Here is a 21,505-nt window from a genome sequence, read left to right as displayed (position 1 = left end):
TTTGAATCGACTATTAACTGCTTATTGGTAGTGAGCAAGTATACACTTAAATGCACCATCTATGCAAAATTGTCAGAAACCGGTCGTTGCAACATTATTCACTAACAGGAGTCACATAGAATGCATTCCATTTTACACTTGCAACACTCTTAAAATTATTTTATTTTTGTTGTTTGTCGAATATTAAATAAGGACAGATAATACTCGCGAACGTTAAGGGGATGCTTAAAATGTTCTTTTTTTTACCGATTAAAGCGATTAATTTTTGCGCTCGCCATTTTTTTATTTATAATTTACAGACTTAAAAATCCTCCTTAATTTAATAAAATAGAAAAAAAAGATTGCTTTGCTAACAAAAAAATCACAAATATGTCAAAAAACATCATTTTTGACATTTTTAACCTCGTTTTTCTCAAAAACCTGACGTGATAGAGCCATTTACTTGTCGAATTCGTGCTCAGTGCGCAAAAATACATAAGAAATGCTAACTATTATTTAAACAACAGAAACTACGTTGGCCAGTGTTATATGAAAACAGTGTAAATATTAATTCGTCCCCATGAAGAACGTAACACTCCGCTATATATGTACATGTACGAATTCTGTTTTAACATACAGATTCTGTTTTGACATATTAAATTTTTTTTTTAATTTTTTTATTATATCTAATTCATTTATTTATTTATTGTTTTGATTTTTAATATTTTAATTTCTGACCTTTCTTCTCGTTGGGCTGCAGTTCATTTATATCTTTACATTATTGATTTTAATATTGGACTTTTTCTGGTATTACCTTTCTATTTATCATTATGTCATACAAAGTTTTCATTATCAATTGATGCGTTTGTATAATGAAAATTGAATGTTTGTTATCTTACTATATTTGATAAATTTCGTACTTACATCCAGCGTGATTTTTGTATATTTTTTTGCTCTATTGTATTACTTGATTGATTTTGAATCTCACTAAGCTTCTATTGCTATTATTAATATTAAAATTTATTCTTAATCTCAACACAATTTTTAACTGGGTTTTTCGTTCGTGCAATTTTTAACGTAACTAAATTTTATAAGTCATTATTTTTAACATAATTTAAAAAATATATTAATTTACCATCTTGATTGATTAATTGTATTTCAACCAAATTTTTCTAAAATTAATATATAATTGATACATAATTGTATTTTTGTTTAGCATCCTGTAATAAGTGTAGACGATTGGGTCAACATTAACGATCCAATAAGCGGAAAATTTTGCGGAAAACTGCTTGCACTAGTCGCACTTGGTACTGTGGAGCAAATTGCACTATTAGAAGTATCAAGAGGTCTGAAAAATACTAATAATGCATCACGAACAGATTACAATTGTCACTGCTATGTTTCTAACAATATTAGCAATACAATCGACGGCCAAGAAAATTTACAGAGAGTTTATAATGTTCCTGAAGTATCGAACATCAGTCAAACCTCAGAGCAATTTACTGGCAATAATTTCGCTAATCACGTTTGGTACAGTACGCTTGATCGAAGTTCAACTAATTTTGTCGATTATAAGACTCAGGAAAGTCAAACAGATATTTCTAGTTTAAAAAATGTGGAATCAATGCCAAAGAAACCGATGCAGGAAGCTGTAGCATCGGAACACTTGGCTTTACGCACCCTTGTCAATCATTTGACGAATGTACTACATACTAATCAAATTAATACAAACCAGTCAGCTCAAACGGAAATAAATCAAGTGAATGATGGGGAAATACATAGAGAATTATGCTTGAATACACTGAATAGTAATAGTGTTACCGATGACAGCGATAGCTGCAATCTGAAAAACCGATTATCTACGGAAATGTACAGGAGCGTCGGTGTCGGTGCTGAATATGACGAGGACTTGGATCAGCAACAAAACAACGCTTATCTTTTAAACTCACCTTTAACGGTACGACATGCACAAGAAATAGAATCAAATATTAATTGCAATGATTCTTTTTTCCGATCGATCATTGAAATCGAATGTGCGCTGCATTTGCCAAAAATTGAAAGACTGAACGAATCAATGGAACCAAGTACATACGTAACTTTTCAGGATTTAACTCATAAATTTGATTGTATGGATCAATTAAATTCACATGTGGTTACAAATGTTTTTCCATACAGTTGCAATCCGAAATGGAATTGGAGAGGCGATGCAAAGTTATCTACAGAGTTACTTTCAAACGTACGTAATATGTTTTAAATATGTTCTAATTACTCTGGTAGAAAATTTTTAATGAAATTTTCATAAAATTTTAATGAATATGCAATGAAAGTCAATTATATTTTATTAAAAAGATTATTTTCTGTGTAGCTATATACGTTCAAGTAAATGTTAGTATATTTGTTAACTGTGTGTACCATATTTAGCGATAACAGTTTTGTCATCTAGTCTAAATGTTCCGATAGAATTGTACAAGCGTGTTTGTGTAAACATGTGCAACTTAAAAGTAATTATGTGAAACACATTGAAGAATTATTCTGTAAAAATTTAACAATGGCAAAAACAAATAGATTGAGAATGAGAAGTATTGTTTCATTTCAAGATTGTTTTATTTCTGATTTTAAAGAAAATAAGTATAAATTGTTATTTACTATATAAAAATTTGTAACAGTTTTTGTGTAATATTATTATTATTAATTAAATTGAGCACAGTTATGTAGGAGTTCAGTTGAATTTGTCACACTGCTACTACACGAATTCCGATTTAATTGAACAAGTCAATTTACCTTGAATTAATCGAACGCTTTTTTATATTTCTTTAAGTTGCTTGCATAAGCCAAAATAACTTTTCTCATCTATACGTTTTGATGTATTATATTGTGTTTACTTGATTATTACTTGATAATTGATTTGTAACGCTTGTACTTTTCCGGTGCGGCGGGAGTATCGGGATATCTTTCGGTGCGTTGGAATATCGTGATCGGTTGCTCGGATGTGCTCACCGGATGCCAGGGTTTTTTGGTAGTAATGAGAACTCCGTGTTGAGTACTGTTGCGGTCGGGATATTCGGATTACAAGAAAGAAAATGTCCCTCGAGTTTACAACGAAAATGAATGACTTTATTACTATCAAGCAGAGTTCAAACAGTATTACAAAAGTCGTGGAGATAACTCTTTACAATCACACGCGGTCTTAGTCTTGGGCGGGGGAGAGCCGTACACGTTCTGTCTCCTCGACTCGCGGTAGCCACCAACCGGTGAAGTAGGGTGCGCGCGCATACAACGCCCATGCTCTTGGGCGCGTATTCAACATTCTTTCCCACCTTGAGTTGCGTCTTCTTGATATGAGCGCAACTCAACATACTAAAACAAAAATCAAAATTCAGAACAAAAAAATTAAATTTATGCCTCAAATCTTTTGGGCTTCTTAACAAGACGTCCACTTCGCGTCTTGAAACTCGTCTCCTTTGAGGAAGTCGTCTCTTCTTCAGGAACAGGTTCTGAAAGCTCCTCAGGAACAGATTTCTGCTTCTCGTGCGTTTTGGGCCTGCTTTGGTTTGCTCTAACAAACTTCTCGGATTCTCTCACATCTTGCCTTACTTCCAATGGAATCAGTCGTTGTACTGGGCGGATTAAACCACCTCTTCCTGTCTTCAGCTTTACAATTCTATTGTGGCCGTCCTTACCCGGAAAAACTTCCTTAATTATTGCAAGCGGCCAGTCCAGTCGCTTCTGTATATCGTTTTCCACTAGTACAACGTCACCTACTGTGACTTGAGTAGAAGTGTTCTTATGCTTTGCTTGCCTGGATAATTGTCCTAGGTATTGAAGACGAAAGCGGCTTCTGATCTCTTCCTTCAGTCTCTGACGGTAGCGTATTCTTTTTGCAAAGTGACCTTTATTAAGTTGGTCCAAGTCTGGTACACCCAATTCGCGGATGTCGCTAATGAACATAGCTGGAGTAATTGCCATAAGCTCCGTGCTCTCCTCCGGAAGCTAAGTGAGTGGTCTCTAGTTCATGACGGCTTCGCAATCGCACAAAACCGTGTTCATTTCTTCATAGCTCAATGAGGCTCTTCTCAGCGTTCTTTTTAATAAATCTTTAAGAAGGCGAATAAGGCGCTCCCACCATCCTCCCCACCAAGCGGCTGAAGGCGGGTTAAAAATCCACTGTATCTGTTTGAGAGCGCAATGCTGAGAGATCCTCTGCCAGTTAATCTTCCGCAGCAAATTCGCCAGTCCCACGAAATTTCTTTCATTGTCACTGTAGACGACGGAGGGCCTTCCTCGTCGTGCTATGAATCTTCTGAAGGCCTCTATGAATTCCTCCGTTGACAATGATGTAACTAACTCTAGGTGGACCGCACGATAGACTGCGCAGGTAAATAAACAAATATAAGCTTTGCACCTTTTAAGAAAAGTGGACCTGCGTAATCGACGCCGGTGACTTCGAAAGCTGCGGCGTCTCGTACTCTGTCCTCCGGTAATGGTCCAGACGATACCTCTATATTCTTCACACTGTGTCGACGGCCGATCGTACATTTGTAAATAACGGCGCGTACCGTGCGACGATACCGAAGGATCCAGAATTTCTCTCTTAAATTATTCATGACAATGTCGATACCTGCGTGATTAAGTTTCAAATGAGTATAATGGATCATTCTTTTCGTCAATAAATGTGTGGGATCCAATACTATGGGGTATCTGAAACAGAAAGTATCTTGGCGATTAGCAATTGCCGTTTTTATGCGTATAAGACCCTTTTCTTCGAAGGCCCCTATTCCCTGCAGTCGCGCATCTTTTAATTTTTGAAAAGATTCACTCTGTGCTAATTTGCAGAGGTATAACTCTGCTGTAGTGATCTCCTTTGCACTCAATTCTTGATCGACGACTACATGCATTCTCTGAGAATTGCCTATGAATCTTAATATCCAGGCCATCGTACGCAAAATTTTAGGATATGTCAAGAATCTTTGCAGGTACCAAGGGATATCCTCTTCTTTTGTTTTCTCTGCAGCATCCATCATAACGATTCCTTTTTTAGCATTCTCTGGATAGGACCGTTCATTAAGTCGGTCAGCTGTTTTACGCAGTTCCATATTAACCGCCTCTTCATTAATTTTTTCTTCACTCGCAGGCCAATCTTCAGGGGGCATCTTTAGCCAGGCGGGTCCCTCCCACCATCTTGAATCTAGAAGTTTCCTCGCATCGCATCCTCGCGAAGGTAGATCCGCGGGATTTATAGCTCCTGGTACATATCTCCATGACACAATCTCTGTAAGGCTTCTGATTTTTTGGACGCGATTCCAAACAAATACTGTCCACTGTCTTGCTTGCCGTATCCATGCCAGGACAGTGGTCGAATCACTCCAAAAATATCTCTTGACGTTTTGATAATCCATCGCCTTGTCGAACGAATGCATTAATGTTGCTCCAATGGAAGCAGCCCATTCGAGACGTGGAATAGTCTTCTTGCTTTTCGGCGCTAATCTTGACTTAGCCTCAATTAAGTGTACTTTGATCCCTTCGCTTGTTTCCACTCGTATAAAGAGGACGGCCGCATAAGCATCCTTGCTTGCGTCTACGAAAATATGAAATGACAATGTATCAATGTTCCTCTTATCACCAAAAATCCAGCGAGGAAACCTTAAAAGACGAAGAAGATTCAATCGTCGTGTTCACTCTAGAAATTCCCCTTTGCTCTCCGGATCGATCTCCGTGTCCCAGTCTGTATGTCGGGTCCAAAGACGTTGCAACAATAATTTTGGCCTCAACAACACGGGACAAATGACGCCCAGAGGATTAAAAATCTTCTGTACATATGATAACACGATTCTCTTCGTAATCTTCTCCTCTAAAAGCTGCGAGGGAAAGCCTGCCAGCGAAAGAGTGTTACTCTTGGTATTACAGGTGAGCCCCAGAACTGTTGCTCGTTTCTCGCAATCCATTCCCGTATATTTCCAATCTCTCAAATGGAACTTGGATCTGCTTAAAAGAGAGCTGGTTTCTCTCTGAAAAACCTCAAAATCAGAATAAGAATCGACGCTAGTAATGCAATCATCTACATAAAAAGACTTCGTTAATTTCTCATACACTTGGTTTTCCTGTGGCGAAGCAGCCGAACTCACGGCTTTTCCGATGAGTAACTCTAAGGTAGCCCCCAAAAGGAAAGGGCTGCTGGTTACGCCGAAGACAACCCGACGATGTCGATAAATCTCTATTTCCCCGTTGGCATCCCACCACAGGAATCTCAGAACATCTCTATCCTTCGGGGAGACGCTAATCTGCAAAAAGGCTTTTGCAATATCTGCTGTCACTCCTATCTTCTGTTCTCGAAACCGGTGCAGCAGTGTTGGAATGAGCTCAATAAGGTTAGGCCCTGTTTCGAGGCATTGGTTGAGCGACGGCGAATCCTTTCTACTTTTTGCTGAAGCGTCAAAAATCGGCCGGATCTTTGTTGTTCCTTCTTCTTTAATGATAGGCCGGTGTGGTAGATAAAAACTCTCTTTGTCGCTTTCGTGTACAGGTACTTTCTCAATGATATCCTCAGCGAGCCAATTGCAAAAGATCGAATTGTAATCTTCAAACAAGCTCTCCTGTTTCAATTTCTTGGTCATGAGATTCAATCGTTTTTCTGCTACCTCTTTATTGTCTTGCAACAGCGGATGACTTTCCTTCCAGGGTAACATGACCTCATAACGTCCTTCCTTTGAGATCTCCGTTGTTTCCAGGAATATCTTCTTAATCTCAGCTTGACGTGCCTCCTTTGAAACGTTCCCTATGGGGTCAGTAATGCCCAACGTATCGAGTCTCCATAAATGTGATATGTCGGCTTCTTGTGCGTACATGGAGACAACCATCAGTGCCGTATCTGTTTCATTTCCATCCTCGAAATCATAGCCTAAGATTGTCTATCCTAGTTTTGTCTCCAATGCTGTTATCCCCGGATCTATTTGTATAACTTTACCCGTGATTATTTTACCTGCAAAATCGGCTCCTATTAACAAAGAAATGGATTCGCTGCCTTCGCCGGTGTCACTCAAGCGTATGTTCTTCTTTTCCAGTTCATCCACCCAAGGCCCATTAGTTTCCGGTGGAGTATCCTGACAAATAGTGTCTTGTTGTAAGGCGACAAAATCGCATTGGTATGTTCCCTCCAGATTACCGATACGAATCCGACAGGTTTTATGTTTCTGAGGTCTGGTCTTGGTTCCCCCGAACAGCAGATGTATCCCCCGTTCGTTCACCTTTCGTTTCGTAACCAAGGTTCTTGGCTACCTTCTCTAACACATAGGATCGGTGTGAGCCGGTATCAATAACAACTCGAACAGTTATCAACCCTTTTGGTCCGCGCATCTCGACTCTTAATAACGGTAGAAACATCTTATCGTCGCAGGAAACATTGGCTAAACAACTATCTCCCTCGCTGAAACCTGATTTGCTGGACATCTTCTCGTCAGCTTCCTTCGCATCGTTTTTATTGGAGAGATTTCGGCACATCAGAAGGGCGTGCCCTTTACTACACCAAGGACATTTTTCTTTGGCATAACATTTTTTGTAACTATGGCCTACCTTTAAACATTTGAAGCAGCCATTCTTTTCTTTGACGGTCCTGGTCCTCTCGTCCATATCCATGCCTCTGGCTTTGTCGCACCTCGAGCTGTCATGATATTCTCCACAGAACAGGCATCTTTGTGATTTAGATTCTTTCACGGATAATAGACTAGCTGCTGTCGCTGCTTCTTGATCTTGATCTCTTGTTTTCTTCTTATTTCTGACCGTCTCAGCCTCGCTACCTTTGAAGCATGTCTTCGCCATTTGAATTCGTTCCTCGCTTTCAACCTCTCTTCCTAAAAAGGTCATAAGATTAGTAAGACGATCTTTGGCTGTAAGATTTCCTACGAAAGCATTTCCTTGAGGAGTTAGCTGTATCATCGCTCTCTGCCATATTCTTAGAGTCTCTTCCGGCAGTGAGGATTCAACTAACGGGAATAACATTGCTGCGCACATGTCAGTGGTAACGCCCAGAGTTTCAAGTGCTCGCATTTGTGTTTCTAGTTTATCATAAATTGTCATGAGCGTTACTTTCTTATTCTTATTTAATACTAGTTTCAAAAGTTCGCGCACATAGAATTCAATGAGTAAATCTTTTTTGCCGAAGCGCGATTCGAGGCTCTGTATTGCCTTTTCATAATTGTCCGCCGTTAAAGGAAAGCTATTCACAACTTCGTAAGCACGCGAGTCTTTTACCGTGGACTGTATTAATAATGAAACTTGTCCTCTCTAGACAATGCTGTATCGTCGTGTATTTTCTTAAATGTGTTCCAGAACGGCAGCCAATCCTTAATGTCACCTCCGAATCGCCTCAATTCGATCTTCGGCAATTTAAGCGTGCGTATACTTTCCTGTGTTACAATCGTAGGATGTGTCCGCAGCACTGGTACCGACGTTCCCGCCTCTCGAGTATCTTGCCGTTCCGTCAGCTGGGTTAACTCAAGTTTCGCTTGATGATATTTTGCTGCGTACTCATCCGCATGTTCTATCTCTCTGCAGATGTTTTCTTCCGATTCACCAGTTTAAATCATCAAGTTTCGCAGCTTCTGGCTCAACTCATTGAGCTCGCTCGCTTTATCTCGAACGAGCGCGAACTGTACCTGAAGTGAGGTTAGGTCCGACGACCCTCTCTTTCTCCGCTCGAAAGGAAGTATATGCCCTTGTAAAGGCTGTTCTTATTACTTTCTGTGTTAACTTCACTTGATCCATTGTTAAACACTTCCTTGAATTTCCGCTTAAATGAAATGACCAGCAACTCTAATCACTGTCCTGTCACGGTCGCCACGATGTTGCGGTCGGGATATTCGGATTACAAGAAAGAAAATGTCCCTCGAGTTTACAACGAAAATGAATGATTTTATTACTATCAAGCAGAGTTCAAACAGTATTACAAAAGTCGCGGAGATAACTCTTTACAATCACACGCGGTCTCAGTCTTGGGCGGGGGAGAGCCGTACACGTTCTGTCTCCTCGACTCGCGGTAGCCACCAACCGGTGAAGTAGGGTGCGCGCGCATACAACGTCCATGCTCTTGGGCGCGTATTCAACAAGTACAATGATACAAACGTAACAATATATTTAGCAGATGTGTAACGCTGGTACTTTCTCGGAGTCGGTTACGGGATTTTAGGTTCAGGATAGGATGCTCGGATGTGCTCGCCGGGTGTCCGGGTTCGTATTCAATGATAACGCCGTAGTTTGGTAGTGAAAACGAAAGAGGTTATATATTTGGCTATGCTTTAGTACAAAAATGAAATGATACAGATCCGATATTGTTATCGGGTAATACTGAACTACTCGAATAGTATTGCGGCACTTAATTGCGCGGTCGTCGGCCCGCGTGACATCAAGAGATCGGTCACAATATATTCGCGGTACACTTAATATCTAAAACACTTAGGAGTACGTATCTTAGGAACTCCGCGATTAGTAGTACGGCACGGGAGTGCTTAATTGCGCGGTCGTCGGCCCGCGTGAAACTAAGAGAACGGTCACGATGTATTCGCGGCGTACTTACTATTTAAACGGAGCGGATTCCAGAAGCTCCGGAACGAACGGACAGGAATTGTGCGCCCAAGCGCTCGGAAGTAATGATCGGAGGGCCGCGAAGCGGCTAACTTATCGTACAGTTAAACGGGCCGTTATTGGCCCGCGCGGCGGACGGTCGCGATACGCGGAATCGGTAGTACTCGGTGCAGCGAACGGTTCCGCGATACGCGAGCGCGGTCGACGGTAGAGACCTAAGCGGTCTCTCCCTGCGGAGTGTTGTCACCCCGTAGGGAACAGGTTTGCGGAATGAGCCTTAGAACGGTGTCGGGCATCCCCGACGGTGGTGCGGGTCTCGAGAATCTCCGAGAACGGAATTGCGGGACGGACGGTTCCTGTTGGCCGAGAATACCCAGCCGCGGAAACGACGAGTATTCCCGTCGCGGACGGAGGATGGGATTGGCCGAGTATTCCCAGCCGTTAGGACCGACGAGTATTCCCGTCGCGAGACAGTTAGAACGAGAATGCCCGTTCCGGGGAAGTGTTTGAGAATGCCCAAGCTAAGGAGCGTCGAGAATACCCGGCGCAGGAGCGGAGTAGGTTTGAGATCGGTGGCTCGGAGTGATCTGATCTCGGCTGCTCGCTGCCGGCTTATATAGCAGTCCGCGCGGTCGTATGTACTAGTCAGCGCGCGTGGTGGGGCCGGCCGGAGTAGGGACGCTTGCCGAGCGCGGCGCGCGGCACGCATGGTAGCGCGTGATCGCGGCATGCTTAGCTGAACGCGCGCGCGTGTTTGCTCTTACGCGTTGCGTTCGGCGGCGGAAAGGCGTAACGTTACAGATGTAATTGAAATACACAAGTAATAATAATGCACCGGAGTGCTCGATTAAACAATAATTGGACCCGCGCAAAATAAATGAACGACGATTGGTCGGGCCGGACAAAACATAATACGCTGCGTAAATTAAACAAAAGAACGGATGCGGATAACTAAAGAAACGGACGGACTGGTATTATGCGCTCGGAGGTAATAATTGGAGTTGCCGTGATTGGCACGCGCGGCTAACTTAAAGTGCGGTTAAACGGGCCGTGATTGGCACGCGCGACGGCCGGTCGCGATCGCGGAATCGGTGGCGCGCGGTGCAGCGGACGGTTCCGCGATACGCGAGGGTGGTCGACGTTAGAGACCTAAGTGGTCTCACTCCGCGGGGTGTTGTCACTCCGTGGGGAGTAGGTTTACGGATTGAGCCGGAGAACGGCGTTGAGTATCCCCGACGACGGTGTTGGTCTCGAGAATCCCCGAGAACGGACGTGCGGGACGGACGGTTCTTATTGGCCGGGTATTCCCAGCCGTTAGGAACGACGAGTATGCCTGTCGTGAGTTAGTTGGAACGAGAATGTCCGTTCCCGAGCAGGTGCTTAAGAATACCCAAGTTAGGGAGCGCCGAGGATACCCGGCGCAGGAGAGGAGTAGGTGCGAGATCGGTGGCTCGGAGCGATCTGATTTTGGCTGCCCGCTGCCGGCTTATATAGCGGTCCGCACGGTCGGACGTACCCGCGCGCGGTTGGGCCGGCAGGAGTGGGAACGTTTGCCGAACGCGGCGCGCGGCACGCATGGTAGTGCGTAATCGCGGCAAGCTTAGCCGAGCGCGTGCACGTGCTCGGTCTTACGCGTTGTGTTCGACGTTTGGACCTGAGTGGTGGTGCAGCGGAGGGGCATAACGTTACAGATTTATTTGAACGTATGTGGCAAACTTTAATGAAAAATAGTTGATGTTTCAATAAGAATTTAATGAAAATTAAACGAAGATTATAAAATAAAGATTATAAAATTTAGACGAAAAATTATTAATATTGTTTAATAAAAATATAAGGAAACTATTAAAATTATAATCAATTTCTGTTTTTCATAATTTTAAACCGTTTTCGAAATATAGCAGGTATAGTTCTATAGATTTTAGAGATACTTTATACATAAGATTGTTTGCTAATCTTGCCCTTTTCCTTCAACATTAAAATATTTTTTCCGTTTACTTTATTTACAAATATTCAGATTAATTAGAAATATACATATTTTATTATAAAGACTTATAAAATTAGCAGAAACATGATAACGGTCTGTCGGACCACTGTTTATCAATAGTATGATTTTTTCATGCGCACTTTGAACATATCAAAGAAATATTTTTTCTTGGTAGAATTATGGCTACGTTTCACTTGACGCTACAAATGCTTCGAAGCATTTTTTTATTTATCAATTTGTAAAATTTTTTGTTTTGATTGGTTAATCAAACACTTCGAAGTATTTGTAGCGTTAAGTGGACTTTAGATTCTATTTAGTATTTCTGTCTAATATTTCATGTCATTATCTTTTTTAACTTAGAAATAAATTATTTTGAAAAAAAAGATAGGGAAAACTAAAATTAACATTTTTTGAAAAAGCAGCTGTAGCTTCAAATCTAGATATTTTTTTTTATACATTGCTCTTTATAAGTAATAGTATGATCATTTAGTTAATCCTTAAGCAAAAGTATTTTTTAAATTAATAATAAGTTTATGATAAGAAACGATTTTGAAAAAAGTTGTTAAATTTTGCTCCGCATTTGGGACAAGAATTAACAATCCAGTGTCAGCTATTAACATACGGGACATATATTAACACTATTAGTTATAATAAATAATTCGAATTTAGTCAACTTGCTGGCAAAATGCGTTTATTAATAAAATAAATCTACAACAGTTTGATTTTAGATTTAGGCCCATTTCAATGTGTCGATTGTAACATTAAAATTAAAATAAACCAAGGTATTGGGACGACTATTGGAACAGAAAAGGGAACATTTCTTTCATCTTTATATAATTTATTCTTAATATAAAGCGATTACAAATGCGCGTTAGCCTGCGTACCTTTTCGACATAAGAAACGAGGAACGTTCTGCGAACAGTGAGAATCGTCTTTGTGTCGATGCGCATAAGTTACGCATATCGTCATCCCGTCATGTTTGATTGCATGACTTGTCTAAGGGATGGTCCATGAGACGCGATATATCACATTAACACAAGGAAAGTAAATCAAGAAAAACAAGCCAGTTTTTTCCAAAGAACATTGTATATTGACCAAACATTTGAAAACACGCGTTCAGGAATATAAAAATAATGTTAAAACATGAAAGCGTCCATTCTGTTAATAGTAAACACTGTCTTATTAATAATTATGATTTTAATTGGTCAACATCTCGAATTCTATATTATGAAAGAAACGGAGCAAAGAAGATTGCAGAAATGTTAATTTATGACGAAGTTAACAAACACAATCTATAGAAAGATACTGAGCATTTAAATTGAATTTACAATAGAATGATAAAATGTAATATTTGTTCTTCTTTTTATTCGTTTATCTGTCTGTGTGAAACTGTTAAACAATTAAATTTGACCGTGAAACAATTAAATTTCATCAAGATATTAAAAATTATAGAGAATACATTAGCACTAGTCAAAAGCATGGTTAAACGGATGAGTGCGACTGACAGTTTCACACAGACGAATAGAAAGGGCAAATATTACATTTTATTATTCTATTGTAAATTTAATTTAAATTCTCAGTATCTTTCTGTATTGTTACGTCTAGCCTTAGAAGTGAGATTCTAGTTTTACAATAAGTCGGATTTAGGGAAGAGGTGGGAGAACGTAACTCTGAACTCGTGCACGCGTACTATGGGGCGTGGCACGAGAGGAACACGTTTCAGGCCATGTGTCAATGGTTGACCAGGATCCAATGATAGATGTCCAGCCCGTCGTTCGCGCTCCTCGATCCTGTTTCGGGGCAACGCTCCGTATTTAAACGCTTTCCACAGGATTGGACCACGTGCTAAAATCTATTAAGAGCTAGGAATAGTGGTGGGGTTTATGATCGAAAAATCAATTCAAATTAAAAAAAACTTAATTTAATGAGGAAAAACATTTTATACAATTAAATTTTATGAAAGTTTATTTTAAACATTGTCAGAGTATTTATAAAAGGATTTTATATTTAATTAACGCATTATATTTAACCAACGTTATATTTAATTAACTCTATATTTAATTACTTTATATTTAACTAACCCTCATATTTAACTAATCCTATATTTAACTATTTTATATTTAACTAATCTTCCAAATATTATTGACAAATTTAAGTTTTATTGTATTAACCGTTAACATATGTATGTATAGCGGTGTGTGTATTGATCTATGTATGATTATATGATGGCGTTCGCTCTGGAGCAGAGAACCCTGATGATTATGTTGGGGCGGATGTACATGTGTGGGCGCGTCACAGTTCTTCTGTCTCCACCGTAGGTGAGGGGAACCTGGAATGGAATCTGGTAACGGGGACTAGGTAGGGGTCCGAATGACCAGGGTAAAAGAATGGGATAGCCGCGCCTTGTGGAGTCCGAGTAACGGCGTTCCTTAGTGACTTGAGGTCCACAGGACCGGAACCAATGCAGAAGACATGGGGATGAAGAGGGGCGTTTTATATTGGGAAACTAAAAAATTGTAGGATTACTTGCTCGATCCCGGGAGAATGGACATGAGGAGAAGGAGGAAGTGGGGAGATCTCCTTAAAATCATGTGAGAAGGACGAAACAGGAAAAGGGACCTCTTCGAGTTTTGGTGAACACGCCTCCTCGCATCCTCGAGGAGGTGCTAAGGAAAAAGGGGAGGAGATGTGTAGAGAGAATTCTTCGCACACTCGTGGAGGTGCTGAAGAAGATGGAATGGGATCTTCTTCGCACACTCGTGGAGGTGCTGAAGAAGATGGTATAGCAAATTTTTCGTACACTCGAAGAGATGCTGAAGAGAGAGGGACGGAATATTCTCCGCACTCTCGTAAAGGTGCTGGAGAAGAAAGAATAGTGAACTCTTTGCACACTCGAAGAGGTGCTGAAGAGAAAGGAGCGAAATATTCTTCGCACTCTTGTAGAGGTGCTGGAGAAGGAGGAATAGCGAACTCTTCGTACTCTCGAAGAGGTGCTGAAGAAAAAGGAGCAGAATATTCTCCGCACTCTCATAGAGGTGCTGGAGAGAAAAGGAATGAGATTTCTTCCATGTTGTTGTAGGAGAGGGGGAAGTGCGCCAAGCAAACTCAGGGGAACCCGAGTGAGAAATATTGGGTTGTGGAGGAGTTAGGCGGCAGAGGTGATTATAATACTCTTCGGCGACAATCGAATTGGCCGGAGAGTACGGGGGTGAGTTATGTGGGCTAAATTCTGGAGGGCGGAACCGGGGAATAAGAGATAATTGAGACCGATTCAGGGGGGGGAATCAGGAGCTACTCTGTATGAAAGTAAGGAAGAATTCGAAGAGCCTGGGGAATCGGATTGAGGAACCTGAGGGGCCTCAGGCTCTTCGGGAACAGGAGATGGAGGCGATTGAAGAGGAACTGGCTTAGCTTGAGGTTGGCTGCTACCTATTCCCCATAGGAACTCGTGGTAGGAGGCGCTTCGTCAAGGAGGTGACGCGCTTTCCTAGTCCTCTTTTTTTAGAGGCGTTTTGTGACTATCAGCTAGATCCATTTTTATTTGGTGGAATCCAAAGGCTAGATTGCATACTGTAAAGTATTGCGCTCCGCCTAGTTGATCTATGATGTCGACAATATTAGGTAATGGATAAGCGTCCGATGGTCTTGTCATTCACGGAAAGTCAAAGCTCGGAAATCTAGGTCCATTCTCCAGCGTTCCTTTTGAATCCTTTTTCTTGGGTACTATCCATATAGGAGTATTGTATGGGGATTGAGAAGGTTTTACAATACCTCTTTTTAATAATTTTTTGACTTGTCTGTTTATTTCTTTCTTATGTAACTGCGGGAATCTATACTGTCGCATATTTATTGGTCGTTCATCCGTCGCTGCTATTTTATGTTGCAATACTTGTGTTGCTGTTATTTTCTCCTCTGGAATATGAAATCGATCTTGGTTTTCGGTTATAAGGTTTATTACACTATCCTTTTCTCGTTTATCTAAATGTTCTAGCCGTAGTAATTCTATGATTTTTGCGAACCTGTCTTCCTCTGGCTCCTCAGATATTACTAAACATTTATGAGGCATATAATTCTGCATCTCTTGTTTCTCTCTCTTTTCCTCAATTTTTTCAGTTATTTTTTGAGATTGAGTATGAATTAACGTAATTATTTCTGAAAACGGTTTGCTTTTCTTAAAGCTGTCGATATTAGGCTTGTAGTATTTAATTTCTTTTATAAGTTCTTTAGTATTAACATGTTGGGGAAGGTTTTGTATACAATTATTTTTATCGAGTACTTCAATTCTTGGAGATTTTAATTTTTTTGGAATGGAATAAGTGCTCCCTATTATAGAAGATGGTATGGCATCACTTAATGAGATTTGGTTATTTATCTTTTTGCGATCATCAGGTGTGTAATCTATTAGAGGAATTTGATAATCATTTTTGACAAATTCTGCATTGGCAGGAGAGATTTGGAAACTTCTCTCTTCTAAAATTCTTGGATCACTGGGCAACCTACGAGGAATTTGGTAACTTCCTCCTTCGTAGATTTTTAGGTCTCTAATTGATTCAAGAGGGATCGGAGAGCTTTTTTCGTCAAGAATTTTTGAACCGCTGGACAATCCAAGAAAGGTTTGGTAACTTTCCCCTTCGTGGATTTTTGGGTCTCTGCACAATTCAAGTGAGATTTGGAAACCTTTTCCTCCAAAGGTTTGAAGATCTGAATTTTCAGAATTTAGATTAAAGGTTTTATTTAATTTTTTATTTCCTCTTAATATTTTACTTTTATTCTTTTCTTTAATTTCATTGTCGTACTCGTTTGTAATCTTGTTGAGAATAGCATTTTTGCTATTTATATTATCTTCACTATCGTCTTTATTGTTAATATTTTTGGAGTCATGATTATTGAATATTTTGTCAAGAGGTTCAAGGTTCAATGTTGCTACTTGAATTTCTGTTTCTTTGTCTAAACTACTTATAACTTTAAAATATACTTTCCCGGAAATGTTTTCTACTATTTCTTTTGAATAAATTCTATGGGTTATTTTTAGTTTGGGTATGTACTCGATCTTCACGTCAGGTTTCTTACTCTTACATAAAACAAGGACTCTGAGCGGGGAGGTGCAATGATGGTTTCTGAGGAAGAGAAAGGAATATTAATCCCTGATACATTTAAATATTCCTGTGCGTAATCTATTTTGAAAGAAGTTTGTTTAAAGAAATCGTTTCCTAATATGCCAGACTGAGATATTGAAAAATCGTTTGACACGATGTGGAATATCACTTCTTTCCCGAAGAGGGGCAAAGTAATTTCTCCGAGGGTATAAACTGGGTATTTGTTTATTCTATTTAGTTTCAATATGTTATTATAATTAATAAATTTGTCTTTGGGTATGAAGTTCTCTTTAATTATATTTGGCCCAGAGCCTTTTTTTTTGCTAACGGAGAGGAAATGCGTTACCGCATACCCCAGGCCCCGGGGGAGGCCTGATGGTTATGTGGGGCTCTTCCCCGCCGAGGACGTGTCGGCGGGGACATACTCACTAAAACCTCTCCGAGTGTCCTGCCCTGGTCCATGACTGGGGGGCTCCGGGAACGCGTGCAGCATACTTCCGGAGCCCCCCAGACCCGGTCGGCCTGGGCCGACTCGGCGCGCCAGGTGCGTCCTGATGATGGACGCACCTGGCAGGGCTTAGGGTCTAATCTGCCCTAGGTCGGAGTAGGTGGACACCATCCCCCCCCCCGCCTCTTTCCCTGGTGTTTCGGGGGTAAAGCCCGGGGTATCCGGCCCCCGCCGTAACCCCGGGCCTCTTCGCACCGCGCTGACGGCAGCGCGGTCCTCCCTACTACCCTGGGGGGAGGGGGGGTGGAGAGAAGATCCTTCCTTCTCCCCCACCCCGGCGAGGCAGTGGGGAGAGCGACTCCGCGTTATACCGCAGGGTCACTCCCCCTAGACCGTCAGGTCGGATTTGTCTCGCCGGGCTCACCACCAATGTGAGGGGCCCTCCTCCCGCGGCTGCGCGTCCCGAAAGCGGGGCCGTCAGCCGCAGGGGAGCAGGGTCGCCTTTTCTCAATATTGGCGCTGTCGCTCCCCTCCTCCTCAATTGTGGGCAGGGAGGGGGCGACAGCTACTGATCGCCCACCTCCACGCCGCCTTTTGGCAGACGGGCCACGAGGGCCCGGGAGGGGGGGGGAGCCAAGGTGGGTCATGGTCCCCGTCCCCACCGCCCCTGTCGCCGTTGTCTTCGCCGGGGGCATACGTCCCCCCGGCCTCCTCTACCTTATTAACTCGGCCTCCTCCTTCTGCCGCATTACTTGCTCGCAGAAGGAGGAGACGGCGACCCATGCCCTCTCCCTGCTGACCATCTGGCTAATGATGGCCCGCAGGGAGAGGTCCTCACCTATTTCTTCTTGCAGGACTCCGCGTAGCTCTTCCCACGCTGGACAGTCTTCCAGCGTGTGCTGCGCGGAGTCCCGGTCAGCCTCACAATGGTGACATTGCGTCGTCGGCTCTTTGTGTATCCTGCACAGGTACTCACCGAAGCAGCCATGCCCGGTGAGCACCTGTGTCGTCTGGTAGGACAAGCCGCCCCAAAAGCGGCCCATTCGTCCAAGTGGGGTAGGACGGCCTCCAAGATCCGAGATCCTGCCGCCGGCGGGTCGTTGGCGAGGCTCTCTCGCCAAGCCCTCATGGCCCGCCGGCGTGCTCTTTCCCGTAATAGCGCGGCGACCCTGGGGGTAACCACTCCCCCTTGCAAGCAGACGGCCTTCGCTCTGGCGTATGACCAGACCAAAGCGTCGGCCGTGAATTCCGCCGGGGGGATTGGCCCAGAGCCTGTGTCTAGCATGAAGGTGATTTGGGGAATTGATTTGCAAAAATTTAATTGAACAGTGGGTACGCGACTATGTTTATCGAGGTTTATAGTTATCTGACGAGTGATCAACGCGGATCTATCTATTTGGCTTCTTGGACTGTTGCCGGGTGTGGGATTCTTTTGGACCTCTGCTGCACACCCGACTTCGAAGGACCACTCGCGTTTTCCGGATCGTTAGCCTTTCTACGGTTATTACTCGCAGTCCGTAAATCGCAGTTCTCAAGGAGATGCCCTTTTTTTTACAATAACGGCAGAACAATGAATCTTTAGGTGCCGCTTCTTTCTCCAAACCAGATCGGCAGTCCTTTGCGAAATGCCCTTTCGAAATTATTACAGAGCTGATAAGTGACTTTGGATTTATTTTCTGTATTGCGTTGCTTGTTTTGCTTCTTCCAACAATTATTAGCCATATGTCCTGGTCTGTCACACCATTGACAAATTACAGGAGGCTTACTTTGATTATTAGTTTTGTTGGTTTGGCAAAATTTAGCGTCATGCCCAGATTTGGAACATAATTGGCAAATAATATTGTTTCCTTAAATCACTTTAATTGACTGTCGGCCTTGAGGATTGCGAAATCGATCATTTATCGGCGGCATATCCGCGTTTTTTGCAAATTTGACACCAATATCTCGGTACCCAGGTTGATTTTAACAAGACTGTTGAACCGTTTGAGCATTTTTCCTACATTTGGAAGCTGAGTGTTCTTCCTTATAACAAATTTGGCAAGTTTCACGCGATTGGACACTAATCGGCGCTTGCCTCATGATATTACCTTTACTCTGCCGCAAATCAGTTATTAAGCGCAATTCTCTTTTTATGCGTAATGCGTCAGACACAGTTTCTTGAACGCTTAAGTCTCTCGCGATTCTCTGTTTGATTTCTGGTTTTAACCCTCTAATAAAATATTTACTCATGTCTCTCTCTAATGATGCCTTTATATTTTGATCGGGAGGGGTATGAGATTTACATGCTTCTAGTATTTGTTTTCCTAATAATTTAACGCTATTTGCATAAGTAATTACATCTTCGTTTTTCTGATAGATGCGACCTAACTCTCCCTGCAACTGGTATACGCTTTTGGATAGTCCATAAACTTTTTCTGAATATGTAGTTAATTGGGCAACATTATCAAAGTTCTGCTCCTAGATCGTGCGATGCACTTCGCCTACAATCCGTGTTCTAATAATTCTGGCAAATTGAGTTTCGGCTTTGGCGATTAGCATAGATTTTGCTTCCTCACATCCCTCGATAAAATATGACAACGGGATATTTTGCTTATCGAAAAAAGGGACTGCCTCTACCGCGTATTTTAAGGTAGCAAACGGATTAAGGTGCGCCATTATTTTCTTTTTCTTAGGTTTCTGGATGGGTTCGATTTGGAGAGGTTTTATAGTATCGTCTCCGCAACCGCCGGAATCGCTGGAACCGTCAGAACCAGGCACAAGCGTTTTGTCGATATCTCTTAACGAAGCCTCTAAGTCGTACAAGGTAAAATGGTCAAATGATCTAGGAGTGATGGTAGAGGGACCAGAAGAGGTTGATGTGTATGCTGTTATGTTTCGTGTGCGTTTAGGTTTATCCTGATTTTCTATAGCAGTTTGATAAATTTCCTCGATTTGCTCTTTATCCGATCCAGACCTAGTAGTCATCCCTGTTCTTTAAGATTGCAATTTTTATCCCGGAGGGGCCCCAAAAATTTTGCTCATCTGTTACGTCCGGACTTAGGAGTGAGATCCTTATTTTACAATAAGTCGGATTTAGGGAAAGGGGGAGGACGTAACTCTGAGCTTGTGCACGCGTACTATACGTGACACCAAAGGAGCGTAGACGTTTTAGGCCATGTGCTAATGGTTGACCAGGATCCAATGACAGATGTCCAGCCCGTCGTTCGCGCTCCTTGGTCCTGTTTCGGGGCAATGTATTTAAACGCTTTCCCCAGGATCGGACCACGTGCTGAAATTTATCAAGAGCTAGGGATGGTGGAGGGGGGGTTTATGATAAAAAAATTAATTCAAATCAGAAAAACCTAATTTAATGAGGAAAAATATTTTATACAATTAAATTTTATGAAAGTTTATTTTAAACATTGTCAGAGTATTTATAAAAGGATTTTATATTTAATTAACGCTTTTATAACGATTTTATATTTAACCAACGTTATATTTAATTAACTCTATACTTAATTACTTTATATTTAACTAACCCTCATATTTAACTAACCCTACATTTAACTACTTTATATTTAACTAATCGTTCAATATTATTGACAAATTTAAGTTTTATTGTATGAACCGTTAACATATGTATGTATAGCGGTGCGTGTATTGATCTATGTATGGTTATATAATGGCGTTCGCTCTGGAGCAGAGAACCCTGATGATTGTGTTAGGGCGGATGTGGAGGGGAGTCACAGTTCCTTTATCTTCACCGTAGGTGGGGGGAACCTGGAATGGAATCTGGTAACGGGGAATAGATAGGGGTCTGAATGACCAAGGTAAAAGAATGGGATAGCCATGCCCTGTGGAGCCCGAGCAACGGCGTTTCTTAGTGATTTGAGGTCCACAGGATGGGGACCTCAATGCAGAAGACATGGGGATGGAGAGGGGCGTTTTATGTTGGGAAAATGAAAATTCTGGGATCACTTGCTCGGTCCCGGGAGAATGGACATGAGGAGAAGAAGGAGGTGGGGAGATCTTCTCAAAATCATGTGAGAAGGACGAAGGAGGAAAAAGGACCTCTTCGAGTTCTGGTGAGCACGCCTCCTCGAGGAGGTGCTAAGGAAAAGGGGAGGAGATGTGTAGAGAGAATTCTTCGCACACTCGTAGAGGTGCTGAAGAAGATAGAACGGGATCTTCTTTGCACACTCGTGGAGGTGCTGAAGAAGATGGTATAGCAAATTTTTTGTACACTCAAAGAGGTGCTGAAGAGAGAGGGGCGGAATATTCTCCGCACTCTCGTAAAGGTGCTGGAGAAGAAAGAATAGTGAACTCTTCGCACTCTCGAAGAGGTGCTAAAGAGAAAGGAGCGGAATATTCTCCGCACTCTTGTAGAGGTGCTGGAGAAGAAGGAAACGCGAACTCTTTGCACTCTCGAAGAGGTGCTGAAGAAAA

The 21,505-nt window shown here is 42.0% G+C and overlaps 1 protein-coding gene across 5 annotated transcripts in view; it reads left to right on the top strand.

Annotated features, from left to right (window-relative positions):
• LOC105196912 overlaps positions 1-21,505 on the top strand; it is a 140,090-nt gene that overhangs the window by 80,412 nt on the left and 38,173 nt on the right. For 3 of the 5 annotated variants that reach the window (XM_039447676.1, XM_039447677.1, XM_039447674.1), the window contains one exon: positions 1,196-2,215. In XM_039447676.1, the coding sequence (XP_039303610.1) occupies positions 1,196-2,215 (1,020 nt within the window). The remainder of the gene's footprint in view (positions 1-1,195; positions 2,216-21,505) is intronic. The other 2 variants (XM_039447675.1, XM_039447678.1) reach the window with 2 other exon arrangements.

This window comes from Solenopsis invicta, chromosome 3, assembly GCF_016802725.1.
Source record: "Solenopsis invicta isolate M01_SB chromosome 3, UNIL_Sinv_3.0, whole genome shotgun sequence".
Classification (NCBI taxonomy): Eukaryota; Metazoa; Arthropoda; class Insecta; order Hymenoptera; family Formicidae; genus Solenopsis; species Solenopsis invicta.
Note: the sequence above shows the minus strand (reverse complement) of the source record. Positions and strands in the feature narration are given on the sequence as shown.